Source organism: Taudactylus pleione, unplaced genomic scaffold (genome assembly GCF_031769625.1).
Source record: "Taudactylus pleione unplaced genomic scaffold, aTauple2 ptg000122l, whole genome shotgun sequence".
Classification (NCBI taxonomy): Eukaryota; Metazoa; Chordata; class Amphibia; order Anura; family Myobatrachidae; genus Taudactylus; species Taudactylus pleione.
Window position 1 is genome coordinate 4,093,128 of NW_028284524.1, and position 14,618 is coordinate 4,107,745.

At 45.6% G+C, this 14,618-nt stretch overlaps 1 protein-coding gene across 1 annotated transcript in view; it reads left to right on the forward strand.

Moving 5' to 3' along the window:
* The window catches only part of TMEM163 (transmembrane protein 163), a 310,556-nt gene that overhangs the window by 284,046 nt on the left and 11,892 nt on the right, over nucleotides 1-14,618 (forward strand). The window contains exon 6 of the mRNA XM_088472398.1: nucleotides 3,872-3,983. Within this exon, the coding sequence (XP_088328524.1) occupies nucleotides 3,872-3,983 (112 nt within the window). The remainder of the gene's footprint in view (nucleotides 1-3,871; nucleotides 3,984-14,618) is intronic.

Genomic DNA, 14,618 nt, shown 5'->3' on the forward strand with positions numbered 1-14,618 from the left:
GTCCTGGTTGTGCTTTTGGGGTGGAGCCCCATGTAATTTTTTTTTTGTGAATTTTAACACTTTAAATCCCTTTTTACACATAGAAGCCTGCACCGATCTCAATGATCTGTGTAGGTTTCTGCTAAGCTACATCTTTTTCCCTATGTATTTTCACACTGATCTGGATGCGAATTTGTGCCATGTGAGTAGTGGAAATGTGAGTTACATGCGAGGTTACATATGTGAGTTTTCAAATTTTGAGAGTTTAGCGCTAAACTTGCACCTTTCAGAACTCGCACCCTATTACAGTTCCCCCTAGGTCCCATATTCAATTAAAGATGAAAACTGATGTTTTTTTTCTCAAAAAAAAAACTGCGAAATTTTTGACAAAAAAGAGGCGAAACAAAATTGAGAACAGTTTTCTCCATCCCGGATCAGGAGAAAAAAAAATCCCTATAATTGGCAAAAAATGTAGGAATTTCTTTCAGAACCCTTTAGACACCCCACAATGATAAATTACCCCCCAAAAATTCCATAAGTTGTGGTGAAAAACGACCGCGCAAAAAATTGTTAAAAAAAGATAGAAAGCTACTTTTTTTCCAAGAAATTACTGTTCCACGTAAATTGGGGGTACGATAAAATAGGTGCAAAACACCTGTAAAAAAACACCTGCTATGACCGCGTGCAATGTTTGAAACACTTGACGCATCCATACCGCCACCCGAAAAATCAGACCCAATACGTTAAAACCATTTTCAACATTTTTAATTTTTTTTCGCCCAAAATTTGCACAGTAATTTTTCACTAAAGTACGCAACTTATTAATTTTAATTGTAGGGGGGGTCATTTATCATTAGGGGGTGTTCAAAGGGTTCTGAAAGAAATCCCCACATTTTTAGGCAAAAATAGGGATTTTGTATTTTTTTTTCTCTTGGTCTGGGATGAAGAAAGCACTTCTCCAATTTTTTTTGCCTGCTGCCGCTTTCGCCTGTTTTTTTGCGAAAATGTCGCCTTTTTTTGCCTGAGTTTTTTGACAATGGCGAAAAAAATGCAGTTTTCGCCGCTAATTGAATATAGCCCTAGGTGTATGTGGACACATCTGTATGTTAATTTTATCTATTTCTTATTGATGCCATTTTTGCTGCTTGAGCCTTAACAACCTTGTATATTTCACTTGAACATAAGCAAACGGGAGTGCAGAGCCATAAATAGGCATTTTGTTGCCCTCTGCCAGAAAGCTCCCCCCCATAATTTAAATAGGGACAGCGGAGCAAGTCCAAAAAAGAGACGTGGTCTCATGGGGAGGGGGCGTGACCACACAATAGTACCCCCAATTCAAATTATGCCACACAGTAGTGTCCCTATATTTACATTACACCACACAGTAATGTCCCTTATTGACATTACGCAACATAATAGTACCCCTAATACACGTTATTCCATGTAGTAGAGCACCTTATTCACATTACACCACACAGTAGTGCCCCTTACATATTATGCTACACAATAGTGCCCCTTACATATTATGCCACACAGTAATGACCCTTACATATTATGCCAAACAGTAATACCCCTTACACATTATGCCACACAGTAATGCTCCTTACACATTATGCTACACAGTAGTGCCCCTTATACATTACACCACACAGTAATGCCCAATACATATTATGCCACACAGAAATGCCCCTTACACATTTTCCACACAGTAATGTCCCTTACACATTACAGTATGTCACACATAATTCACCTTGCACATTATGCCACAATGTAATGCCCCTTACACATTATGCCACAATGTAATGCCCCTTGCAGTTATAGGGAGCAGGGGGGAAAGTTGCAGGGTGCAGGGGTATCATGCTTGTGTTAGGGCAGTTACAGGGTGCAAGAGGAATAGCTACAGGGTATGGGTGGGCAGTTACAGGATGTGGGTGCAGTTTCAGGTTGGTGCACTTATAGCATGCGGGGGCACAGTTTGCGTGGGGTGCAGGGGTGTCACTTGCATGGGTGGCAGTTACATGATGCAGGGAATTACACGGTCCAGGGGTGGAAGTTACAGGGTGCAGGGGTGATGGTACATTGTGTAGGAGGTTGCACTTAGAGGGTACAAGGGTGTCATTTGCATGAGGGCAATTACGGGGTACAGAGGTTGCAGTTGCAGGTTGTGCAGTTACAGTGTGCATTGAGGACAGTTGCAGGGGGTGCAGTTACAGTGTATAAGGGAGGAAGAAACAGGGTGCAAGGGTGTCACTTGCATCAGGGACAGTTACAGGATACAGGGGTGCAGTTAAAGTGTGCAGTGAAGGCAGTTGCAGGGTGTGGAGGCACAGTTGCAGGGGGAATGAGGTTACAGGGTGCAAGGGTGGAAGTTACAGGGTGCAAGGGTGTCACTTGCATGGGGAGTAGTTACAGGGTGCAAGGGGTGGTAGTTGAAGTGGAGTGCAGTTACAGGGTACAGGGGGGAGGCAGTTACAGTGTGTGGGGATTTCATAGTAATATAGTAAATAAACAGATAATTGAAGAAGCACTTACAAGTGCTACCGGGGAACACAGGGGAGACGCTTCCCGGCAGTAGCAGCATGCAGCGGCGGTGTGAACAGTGCATCCGGACCCGGAAGCCTTCAGGAGGGAGCGATGAAGAGCAGGTAAGTGTATACTGCTGCAACACAAGCTGCCGTCTAAATGGCAGCTTGTGAGTGCTTTCGGGGGCTGAACGCCATCTGGAGATGGCGAACAATTACAACATCAATTACCGAATATCTAAGATTTTCAGTGTTTGATGAATACAGTAATTTCAACATCCCCATATTACTATATGGGGAGTGTGGAAATTAACGGTGACTGACTTAGGGGTCTATTCATAAACACTAAAATATCGATGGAGGTAATTAGGTTTAGAACTAGCATGGAGTTCTACCTAATTACCGGAGGAATTCATCATTTCTCCTCTCCATAACTATCTATTCCGAAAAGCTGTCATTTTTGCAATGACAGCTTTTCAGGAAATATATACTTTTCCCTGCCTGCTCTAACTTACCGCAGCTGTAATCAGTGCTGCGCATGCGCCGTTACGTTCACAAAAGCGGCGCATGCGCAGCACTGATTACAGCTGCGGTAACTCTGTGTCCTCGTCCCCCCTACCCTCTGCTCCCCTCCCCCACCTACCTGGCCGTCTGGACCCCGACATCCTGCAGCCGCGGACCCCGACCTCCTGACCGGCTTGCTGAAGATTATTTTTTTACTTTACTGTGTTCTACCGGGAGAACACAGAGCAGCAGCCAGAAGGACCAGGGAGTGACGGAGCCGGAGGAGGACCTGCCCAGCTGAAAACAGATACGTGCGCTATATGCCACCGGAGAGTGGCGGATAGTAACACCATCCTGTATGAGGATTGTGGAAATTAACGCAGGCGGACTTAACCAGGAGATATCAGTGATATCTCCTGCGTTTAGTGTGTTAATGAATACTAAAAAAAACGGTAATTAAGGAAAATGTCCTTAAAACCGATAGCAATATCTCCTGCGTTAAGTCCTTTAATGAATACAAGACATATATAAATATGTTAAAAATAGAATGCAAAATATGGTTTAATGAATAGACCCCATGGTGAGGTATACAGATAGCCAAATATGCAGCCATTCTTCTCACCTGATTTGTGTTACTGGAACTTTCAATGTATGGAAATGTTTGTAATTATAATTACATATGAAAATGTCACAAATAGATTGCTCATGAAATAGGTGCTGTATCTCTAGTACTCTCACTGATACATATTCGATTTACAATCACTTTTGCTGGGGGGGATTACTGGGTATCCTAAGTACACCAGTTTGTATACTTACTGTTCTCTACTGCCATAGGATGTTATTAATGCACCCCTCTTGTCTTGCAGGATGACTTTCTGTTTAGTGTTTCCATTTTGAGTGGAATCTTGTGCTCCCTGTTGGCTGCTGTGAAATTCATGTTGGGCAAAGTGCTGACGAGTCGAGCGCTGATCACCGATGGTGAGTAACTGAAGGGAAAGGTGTGAGCTGCCATATGTCTTAGATCCCAAAGATTGCCCTACTTCCTTTTAGTGCAAAACAATACAAATTAATAATCAGTGGATATTAGAGATGTGTACTGGCCCCCGTGTTTTGGATCCTGATTCATCTTCATGTTTTGGATTTAGTTATGTAAAACCACCCTCAGTGGCGGAACTAGAGTGTGGTGGGCCCAGGTGCAAGAATATGCTTTGCCCCCGCCCGCCAATTCCTGGCACCCCAACATTTTTCGCCACCCCTCACCACCCCCCCAGTAATTAAATACAGTGTCTGTTCTGCTGCCCAGCCTTGTTTTTCACCACCCCTCACTGCCCCCCCGGTCAGTAAATCCAGTCGGTCCAGCCTCTGTGTCAGCTTCGTTCTCCCCCCAAGCCCCAGCGTGTCAACCTCATTCTCCCTCCATCCCCAGCGTGTCTCTGCCTCGTTCTTCCCGCCAGCGTGTGTCCCAACCCCAGCGTGTCTGCCTCTTTCTCCCCCCAGCGTGTCAGCCACTTTCTCCCCCACAGCATGTCAGCCTCTTTCTCCCCCCAGTATGTGTCAGCCTCTACCCCCCCCGCCAGCGTGTGTCAGCCTCTTTTGCCCCCCCAGCGTGTCAGCCTCTTTCATCCCCCAGTCCCAGCGTGTGTGCCAGCCTCTTTCACCCCATCCATACCACCGCAACTTACCTTATTTCTCCTCTGCGGCTCCTCTCGATCCTCTTACTCCAGCAGCCCGGCCCCTCTTTATGACACGGCGCACGTGATATCATGACGTCATCTTGGAGCTGGAGCGGTCGAAGCATTTAGTTAATGGGGACCAGGTTGGCGGGCAGCGGCGCTGTCGGATGCAGGCGGCCATTTTCCCCATGCACCACAGCGGGCTCCGGTGCAAGGCACCGGCTGCACCGCCACTAGTTCCGCCCCTGACCACCCTCAAATGGTTTGGATCTGGATTTAAAAAAAAAAAACAAGTATAAAAAGTTTTAAAAAACAGCTAAATCATGTCATTTCATTTTTGCAATCCAAACCCTGGAATTCGGATTTAAAATTTGAATTCCGAACTGCTGAAAGATCAGAACCGCGCCTCAGATCTGTCCAGATTCACAAAATTCGGGTGAATTCGGATTTCTGGAGAACCGAATTGCACATCTCTAGTGGATATATGGAATCTGGGAAAAAGTTTACAAGCACATTTAGCTCAGAATGAATTCATAACTTTCTACATTCCAATTAGCTTCAGACTCTTATATTCGAAATTAGGTGACTTAAAGACAGGGAAGCAATATAACAAAGCAATGAGAAAGGCAAGTCAGATGCTTGGTTGCATATGGAGGGGAATCATTAGCAGGAAGAAAGAAGTAATAATCCCACTGTATAGGTTATTGTCTAGAATACTGTGTTGAGTTCTGGAGGCCATATCTCTAGAAGGATATAAACACATTATAGACTGTACACTCACTGTACATAAAAACTACTTGACCCCGTTACCAGCAACAAAACTGCCTATGCAGACAGGTATTAATAGTAAGCGATTGTGTAGCGGCACTCAGAGGTATCAATAAAGTACAAGACAAGGGTCCAATCCGTGGTCAACCTTTCAATGTGGATAATCCTGATGAAAATGTATCCACACTGAAACATTGACCACAGATTAGACTCTTTTCTTGTGCTTTATTGAAACCTCTGAGTGTCGCTACACAAACGTTTAATGTATATATATATATATATATATATATATATATATATACATATTATATATATATATTCAGAAAAAAAGTACACTCACCAGGCTCTTTAAAAATTTTGAAAATATACTCATCATTTTATTGTAACATCCATGTAGATAGCGATAGCCTTTGGTCGACGTTTCAGTCCATACACTGACTTTTCTCAAGACCAGCTCCTGCCATATCACCAGACAACAGATAAAGATACATAGTATCATGGCGTGGGCATGTATGGCTGCCAATGGAATTGGTTCCCTTGTATTTATTGATGATGTGACTGCTGACAAAAGCAGCAAAATGAATTCTGAAGTGTTTCGGGAAATATTATATGCTCATATTCAGTCAAATGCTTCAGAACTCATTGGACGGCGCTTCACAGTGCAGATGGACGATGACCCAAAGCATACTGCAAAAGCAACCAAAGAGTTTTTTAAGGCTAAAAAGCGGAATGCTATGCAATGGCCAAGTCAGTCTCCTGACCTGCATCTGATGGAACATGCATTTCACTTGATGAAGACAAAACTGAAGGGAAAATGCCCCAAGAACAAGCAGGAACTGAAGACATTTGCAGTAGAGGCCTGGCAGAGCATCACCAGGGATGAAACCCAGCATCTGGTGATGTCCAGGCTTCAGGCTGTAATTGCCTGCAAAGGATTTGCAACAAAAGTATTAAAAAGTGAAAGTTAGATTTAGGATTGTTTAGTTTGTCCCATTACTTTTGGCCCCTTAAAAAGTGGGAGGCACATATAGAAACCGTTGTAATTCCTACACCGTTCACCTGATTTGTAATTACCCTCAATACCCTCAAATTAAATCTGAAAGTCTGAAGTTAAAGCACATCTTGTTTGTTTCATTTCAAAGCCATTGTGGTGGTGAATAGAGGCCAAAATATGAAAATTCTGTCAATGACCCAATATTTATGCACCTGACTGTATATATATCATATATATATATATATATATATATATATATATATATTAGGGGTGAGCGGGTTCGGATTTCTGAAATCCGAACCCCCCCGAGCCCCCCCGATCCGAGGCCGATCCGAGTCAGGCTCGACTTTTCCCGCCTGACTCGGATCTGAAATCGAGGCAAAACCTCATCATCCCGCCTTCCGGGTCTCGCGGGTTTTGGATCCTATATAAGGTACCCGCGTCGGCGCCATTTTCTCACTCGGCTGTGGACAGTGAAGAGGGAGGGTGGGAGTTAGGGCTGGCTGGGCTGTGTAGTGTAGTGTAGTGCAGAGTAGTGTTGTGCTGTGCTGTGCTGCACTGTGCTGCTGTTGTCCATAGGGGCTGTGTCCACTACTTCAAAGTCCATAGGGGCTGGCTGTGTTGTGCTGTGCTGCTGTTGTCCATAGGGGCTGTGTCCACTACTTCAAAGTCCATAGGGGCTGGCTGTGTTGTGCTGTGCTGCTGTTGTCCATAGGGGCAGTGTCCACTACTTCAAAGTCCATAGGGGCTGGCTGGACTGTGTTGTGCAGTCAGTTGTCCTAGGGGCTGTGTCCACTCCAAAGTCCTGTGCAGTGTCCCAGTCCTAAAGGGGTGCTGTAGTGTTGTCCAGGGGGTGCTCTGTCCATCAGGGGTGCTCCCCCCAAGTGCTAAAACAAAAAATATTTTTTCTGTGTTTGTGAATTGTGTGCGCAGTAGCCGCACGTGCATCAACAAAGTAGTGCCAAGCGTGCGCCTGTGTCATAAGTAAAGGGCCGGCTGGCTTGACCGTTAAAGGGTGCTGTAACCCCCAAAGTACACTCCAAACTAAATAAAAAAATATTTTCTGTGTTTGTGAATTGTGTGCGCAGTAGCCGCACGTGCATCAACAAAGTAGTGCCAAGCGTGCGCCTGTGTCATAAGTAAAGGGCCAGCTGGCTTGACCGTTAAAGGGTGCTGTAACCCCCAAAGTACACTCCAAACCAAATAAAAAATATTTTCTGTGTTTGTGAATTGTGTGCGCAGTAGCCGCACGTGCATCAACAAAGTAGTGCCAAGCGTGCGACTGTGTCATAAGTAAAGGGCCGGCTGGCTTGACCGTTAAAGGGTGCTGTAACCCCCAAGGTACACTCCAAACAAAATAAAAAAATATTTTCTGTGTTTGTGAATTGTGTGCACTGTGGCTGCACGTGCATCAACAAAGGAGCAGCGCCAAGCGTGCGCCTGTGTCCCATAAGTAAAGAGCCGGCTGGCTCATTTCTTAAAGGGTGGTGTAACCCACAAAGTGCACTACTCTCCAGCAAAAATAAAAAAATATTTTCTGTGTTTGTGTGCACCTTAGCCGCACGTATATATCAATATAACATAAATGGAGGACCAAACTTTCTCCGATAAAAATAAAATAGGGAAAGATCAAGAACCACTTCCTCCTAGTGCTGTTGCTGCTGCTGGGAGTTGTTCATCATCCCAGAGAGGAAGTAGGAACACCACTACTTTTACTAAACAATTGACCCTCCAACAGTCCCTAGCGATGAGTATGAAGTACGACAGCAGTCATCCTGAAGCAAAACGTATAACTGAGGCCTTGACTGCTATGTTGGTGTTAGACGTGCGTCCGGTATCCGCCATTAGTGCAGTGGGATTTAGACAATTGATGGAGGTAGTGTGTCCCCGGTTCCAAATCCCGTCTAGATTGCACCTGCATCCTCAAAGCAGCAGCGACAAGCGTGCGTCTGTCTGTTAAAGGGTGGTGTAACCCTCAAAGTGCTCCAAAAAATAAAAAACTATTTTTTTTATGTGTTTGTGACTTGTGTGCGATGTAGCCGCACGTGCATCAACACAGTAGCAGCGCCAAGTGTGCGCCTGTGTCATAAGTCAAGGGCCGGTTTGGACATCTGGTCCGGACTGAAGGACGTGCCAACAATTTCTGACAAGTCTACTGTCACTGCATATGATACTGTCCTCAAAGCAGCAGCGACAAGCGTGCGTCTGTCTGTTAAAGGGTGGTGTAACCCTCAAAGTGCGCTCCACAAACAATAAAAATATTCTTCTTTTTTTTTCTGTCTTTGTGAAATGTGTGGGCTGTAGCCGCACCTGCATCCTTAAAGCAGCAGCGACAAGCATGCGTCTGTCTGTTAAAGGGTGGTGACACCCTCAAAGTGTGCTCCACAAACAATAAAAATATTCTTCTTTTTTTTTCTGTCTTTGTGAAATGTGTGGGCTGTAGCCGCACCTGCATCCTTAAAGCAGCAGCGACAAGTGTGCATCTGTCTGTTAAAGGGTGGTGTAACCCTCAAAGTGCGCTCCACAAACAATGAAAAAATTCTTTTTTTTCTGTCTTTGTGAATTGTGTGGGCTGTAGCCGCACTTGCATCCTCAAAGCAGCAGCAACAAGCGTGCGTCTGTCAAAGGGTGGTGTAACCCTCAAAGTGCGCTCCACAAACAATAAAAAAATTATTCTTTTTTTTTCTGTCTTTGTGAAATGTGTGGGCTGTAGCCGCGCCTGCATCCTTAAAGCAGCAGCGACAAGCGTGTGTCTGTCTGTTAAAGGATTACATCGGTGGCAGCATCCAAGTAGGCATGTCAGACAGTCCGTACCTGTACTGGCAGGAAAAAGAAGCAATTTGGAGGTCCCTGTACAAACTGGCTCTATTTTACCTGAGTTGCCCCCCCTCCAGTGTGTACTCCGAAAGAGTGTTTAGTGCAGCCAGGAACCTTGTCAGCGAAAGGCGTAGGAGGTTGCTTCCACAAAATGTGGAGAAGATGATGTTCATAAAATGAATTATCAACTCTTCCAGGGAGACCAGCCTCCGGAACGTACAGAGGGACCTGTGGTTGTGGATTCCACCGGGGACGAATTAATACTCTGTGAGGATGAGGATGTACACAACACTGAAGAGGGTGAGGAATCGGTGGATGAGGACGACATCTTGCCTCCATAGAGCCAGTTTGTGCAGGGACAGATTAATTGCCAGCTTGTTTTGTGGGGGCCCAAACGAACCAATAATTTCAGCCACAGTCGTGTGGCAGACCCTGGCGCTGAAATGTTTGGTTTGTTAAAGTGTGCATGTCCTGTTTATACAACATAAGGGTGGGTGGGAGGGCCCAAGGACAATTCCATCTTGCACCTCTTTTTTTTCTTTGAATTATGTACTGTTTGGGGCCTAGTTTTGCAAACTGCCATCCTGTCTGCCACTGCAGTGTCACTCCTAGATGGACCACGTGTTTGTGCCGCCCACTCGTATCTCTTAGCATAGTCATCCAGCTACCTCGGTGCAACCTTTTGGATATAAAAACACTATTGTGAGGTGTTCAGAATAGACTGGAAATGAGTGGAAATTAAGGTTATTGAGGTTAATAATAGCATAGGAGCAGAAAAACCCACAAATTCTGTGATTTAGCTGTTTTTATGCTTTTTTTCAAAAAAATACAGATCCAAAACACAAAACCCAGAACCCAAAACACGGAAGGGTGGTTTTGGCAAAACCAATCCAGATCCAAAACACGAAGAAAGATCCAGATCCAAAACTAAAACACAAAACACGAAAAGTGGCCGGTGCACACCCCTAATATATATATATATATATATATACAGTGCATCCGGAAAGTATTCACAACGCTTCACTTTTTCCACATTTTGTTATGTTACAGCCTTATTCCAAAATGGAATAAATTAATTTTTGTCCTCAAAATTCTACACACAATACCCCATAATGACAACGTGTAAAAGGTTTTTTTGCGATTTTTGTAAATTTAATAAAAAAAAATAAAATAAGAAATCACACGTACATAAGTATTCACAACCTTTGCTCAATACTTTGTTGATGCACCTTTGGCAGCAATTACAGCCCCAAATCTTTTTGAATATGATGCCACAAGCTTGGCACACTTATCTTTGGGCAGTTTCGCCCATTCCTCTTTGCAGCACCTCTCAAGCTCCATCAGGTTGGTTGGGAAGCATCAGTGTACAGCCATTTTTCAGATCTCTCCAGAGATGTTCAAATGAATTCAAGTCTGAGCTCTGGCTGGGCCACTCAAGGACATTCACAGAGTTGTCCTGAAGCCACTCCTTTCATTTCTTGGCTGTGTGCTCAGGGTCGTTGTCCTGCTGAAAGATGAACCATAGCCCCAGTCTGAGGTCAAGAGCGCTCTGGAGCAGGTTTTCATCCAGGATGTCTCTGTACATTGCTACATTCATCTTTCCCTCTATCCTGACTAGTTTCCCAGTTCCTGCCGCTGAAAAACATCCCCACAGCAATTGAGCTCAGGTGCATCCTTTTTCCACTGATCATCCTTGAGATCTTCTTACAGCTTAATTGGAGTCTACCTGTGGTAGATTCAGTTGTTTGGACATACACCTGTCTATATAAGATCCCACACTTGACAGTGCATGTCAGAGCTCAAACTAAGCATGAAGTCCAAGGAATTGTCTGTAGACCTCTGAGACAGGATTGTCTCGAGGCACAAATCTGGGGAAGGGTACAGAAAAATATCTGCTGCTTTGAAGGTCCCAATGGGCACAGTGGCCTCCATCATCCGTAAATGGAAGAAGTTCAGAACCACCAGTACTCTTCCTAGAGTTGGCCGCCCGTCTAAACTGAGCGATTGTGGGAGAAGGGCCCTAGTCATGGAGGTGACCAAGAACCCGATGGTCACTCTGTCAGAGCTACAGCATTCCTCTGTGGTTAGAGGAGAACCTTCCAGAAGGACAACCATCTCTGCAGCAATCCATCAATCAGGCCTGTATATTAGAGTGGCCAGACGGAAGCCACTCCTTAGTAAAAAGCACATGGCAGCCCGTCTGGAGTTTACCATTGCACCTGAAGGACTCTCAGACCATGAGAAACAAAATTCTCTGGTCTGATAAGACAAAGATCAAACTCTTTGGTGTCACCTGCACCCAGCTCACGCACCTGCCAAACACAGACAAACTGCTGGGAGAGACTGATGCTCCCAGCATTCCCTGGCCAGCCAGTGATAACGGAGGATGGAGGGAGGAGGAGCCGACGCCGGAGGACTGAAGAGCCTACCCTCCAACATGACCCTTTCCATCAGGGACAAAATGCTGTGCTCCTGGACTTTCCACTTAATTTGTAATTGCAGTCACCTGTGTTGAACTAGTTATATGATGAGACAGGTGTTTCAACATAGGTGGCTGCAATCATAAATGTAAAGGGAAGTCCATGAACAGAGCATTTTGTATCTAATGGAACGGGTCTTGTGCTGCATGGGACTGTGATTGTTTCAGAGCACACTGTAGCTCCTACAAAATCTATTGATGTCAGTGTCACAGGAGAGGGGAGGGGAGGGTGGGAGAGATGTATTAATGTTTGTGAATGTAACGGGTAGATCGAGTATTAATGTCAATGTGGCAGGGCATAAATATATTAATGTCAGTGGGGGAGCATGGGTGTCCGCTTATAGGTATATATGCCTATAGGTGGAGCTAGACACTCCCCTTGATCGGTGCAGACCACACCCCTCATCAATGCAACGCATTCTACTGCCATCTCCAATCTCCCTGAAACTAGTTTTGAAAAGGAGGCAAGTATGGCTGAGAGCTTTACCATTTATTTCAATGGAGAGTGAAAGGGAGTTTTTGTATTTCACCCCTAAGAACTTTTATTTGCCTATAGCATCTATGGTACTTATCAGCGTATGGGGTCTATTTACTAACACTCAATATAACGTGGAGTTAATGCCGCTCCTGCTAGTGCTGCGAAGCAGGAGCCGGCTACCGCAGCTGTTACTAAAAATAGACCTGCTGAGGAGAGTGAACAACAAGTCACCCCCTCGGCGGTAACAGCTGAGACCCCTTTCCCCTGACAGCCCGTATGACTCACCGTCCTGGCCGGCCCGCAGCTGCAGCAGTGAGTTTTTTCTTTTGTAAAAACTTTACCAAAAAACTTGACAACAAGCACTTCTTGCTTCTTCATTGAGGAGAAGCAGATACCGGCAGATACAGGAGGCGACATCAGCACTGGAGAAGACACCTGACGGTAAGTGACCTCTCCCCTTAGTAACACCGGGACACTTAGCGCTGCCATAGGTGTCTGTGGTAGCGCTAAGTGACTCAGTTGCAGCACGATATTGTAGTCTGCACTTAGCGCTGGCAGCAGGGGCGTATTAAGAGAGGAGGGGGCCTGTATGCATTCCCCGTCCAGGGCCCACTCCTCTGTCCCCGGAGGCTGCCAGCAGACTGAAGGCTGACCACCGGCAGCCGCAGCATCAGTAGACTCTGGGTACTAGTCTGTGCCCAGAGTCTACCGCGCAGGTCGCCGGCGATTTCCTTACTGCGCATGCGCATATCGCTGGGAAAATGGCCACGGTGGCAATTTTCCAGTGTTTTGTGCAGGGCTGAGACACCTGGCGCGGGACCTCCAAAAGGTAGGTATTAGAAAATATGGGTGCAGGTGTGCGGCATGGGACACAGGGGCCCGTGTGCAATTCACACCCTGCACCCATTGTAGATATGCCCCTGGCTGGCAGGGATTTTCTCTGCCTTTAGTGTTTTTACCCCTTTTCTCCCCTTAGTACATAACCCTTAGAGTGTTAGGAACCCACTATTATTACACTACACTCTACATCAGGGGTTCCCAACCACGGTCCTCAAGGCACACTAACAGTCCAGGTTTTAAGGATAGCCATACTTGAGAACAGGTGTCTTAATTAGTACTTCAGTTATTTTGATTTAACCAACTGTGCTCAGGCATGGGTATCACTAAAACCTGGACTGTTAGTGTGCCTTGAGGACTGAGGTTGGGAAACACTGTTCTACATGCAGGCATGAAAAACTGCAGGCATGAAAAACTGAAAGGTGCAGAATGGGCCACTTCATACTGTACCTCCTGGTTAACCTCTGAGCTCATAGATGTACCCAGGGAGGTTATTTGGTTTTCTGGAGTTCCATTCTGCTCAGCCAGATACTGTATAATCCAGATGAACTGGATTTGGGTAGTTTAGGGCTCATACACATGATGATGAAGGAGTTAACGTGTCAGGTGCAGAAACTTTGGCTGCATAACGAGTACCCTCCAGCCGATGTAATTATAAGCAGGGATGGGAGCTGTTCCTTTCTCCAGCCAGCAGATACTCCACCACAACTAATATAATTTGTGCTCAGCCACAGCTACAAGCTCACACTTTGATAATGGATGGGGAACAAGCACAAACCACATAGGAATAGCTGAAGCTGTTATGCAGAGACAGGCAGGAATTATTTCTGGCTGAAATAAATGCAGTTTGTGTGCTGATGGCCGAGAGATTCGCTTCTGGACACAATGCAACATATTACGCAGTGTTATTGAATCCAACAATTATCTTCATGCATGGTACAGATAATGTACAAGCTCTTCATGTAACAAAAGTGATTTGTACAATTGATGTATTTTGGCATTGTTACTAATGCATACTATGGGCCCCCATCTATAGTTAAGAGAAAATCAATGTAGAAGCTGCACTTTTGCAGCTTGATAAAATAAACATGTTGGTCTGCAGGAGGAGAATTTAAAATGTGTGGACAGATTGATAGCTAGGAGGGGGAGCATCCTAACCCAGCTATGTATTGCTGTGTTACATCTGCCTGGAATCATTGCCTGATTAACCATTAGGCTGCAGCCTAGGATGCCAGGACTTGGGGGGCGATACTGAGGTGCAGGGGCGTATTTATAATGGGTGCAAGTTGTGCGGTGCACACGGCCCCTGAGTCCAGGGGGGCCCATACACCGCACACCCGGCACCCAATTAAATATACTCACCTCTCCGTCAGCCCGACGCTGGCTGCAGCGTTGCAGAAATCACCAGGAAAATGGCCACCGTGGCCAGTTCCCTGGAGATTCGCGCATGCGCAGTAGGGATGTCCCAGGAACATGGTGTGGGCATCATGTTTCCGGAGACCTGCACATGCGCAGTAGACCCTAGCACAATGCCAGAGTCTACAGCTCCGCTAGAGAGGAGGGGGCC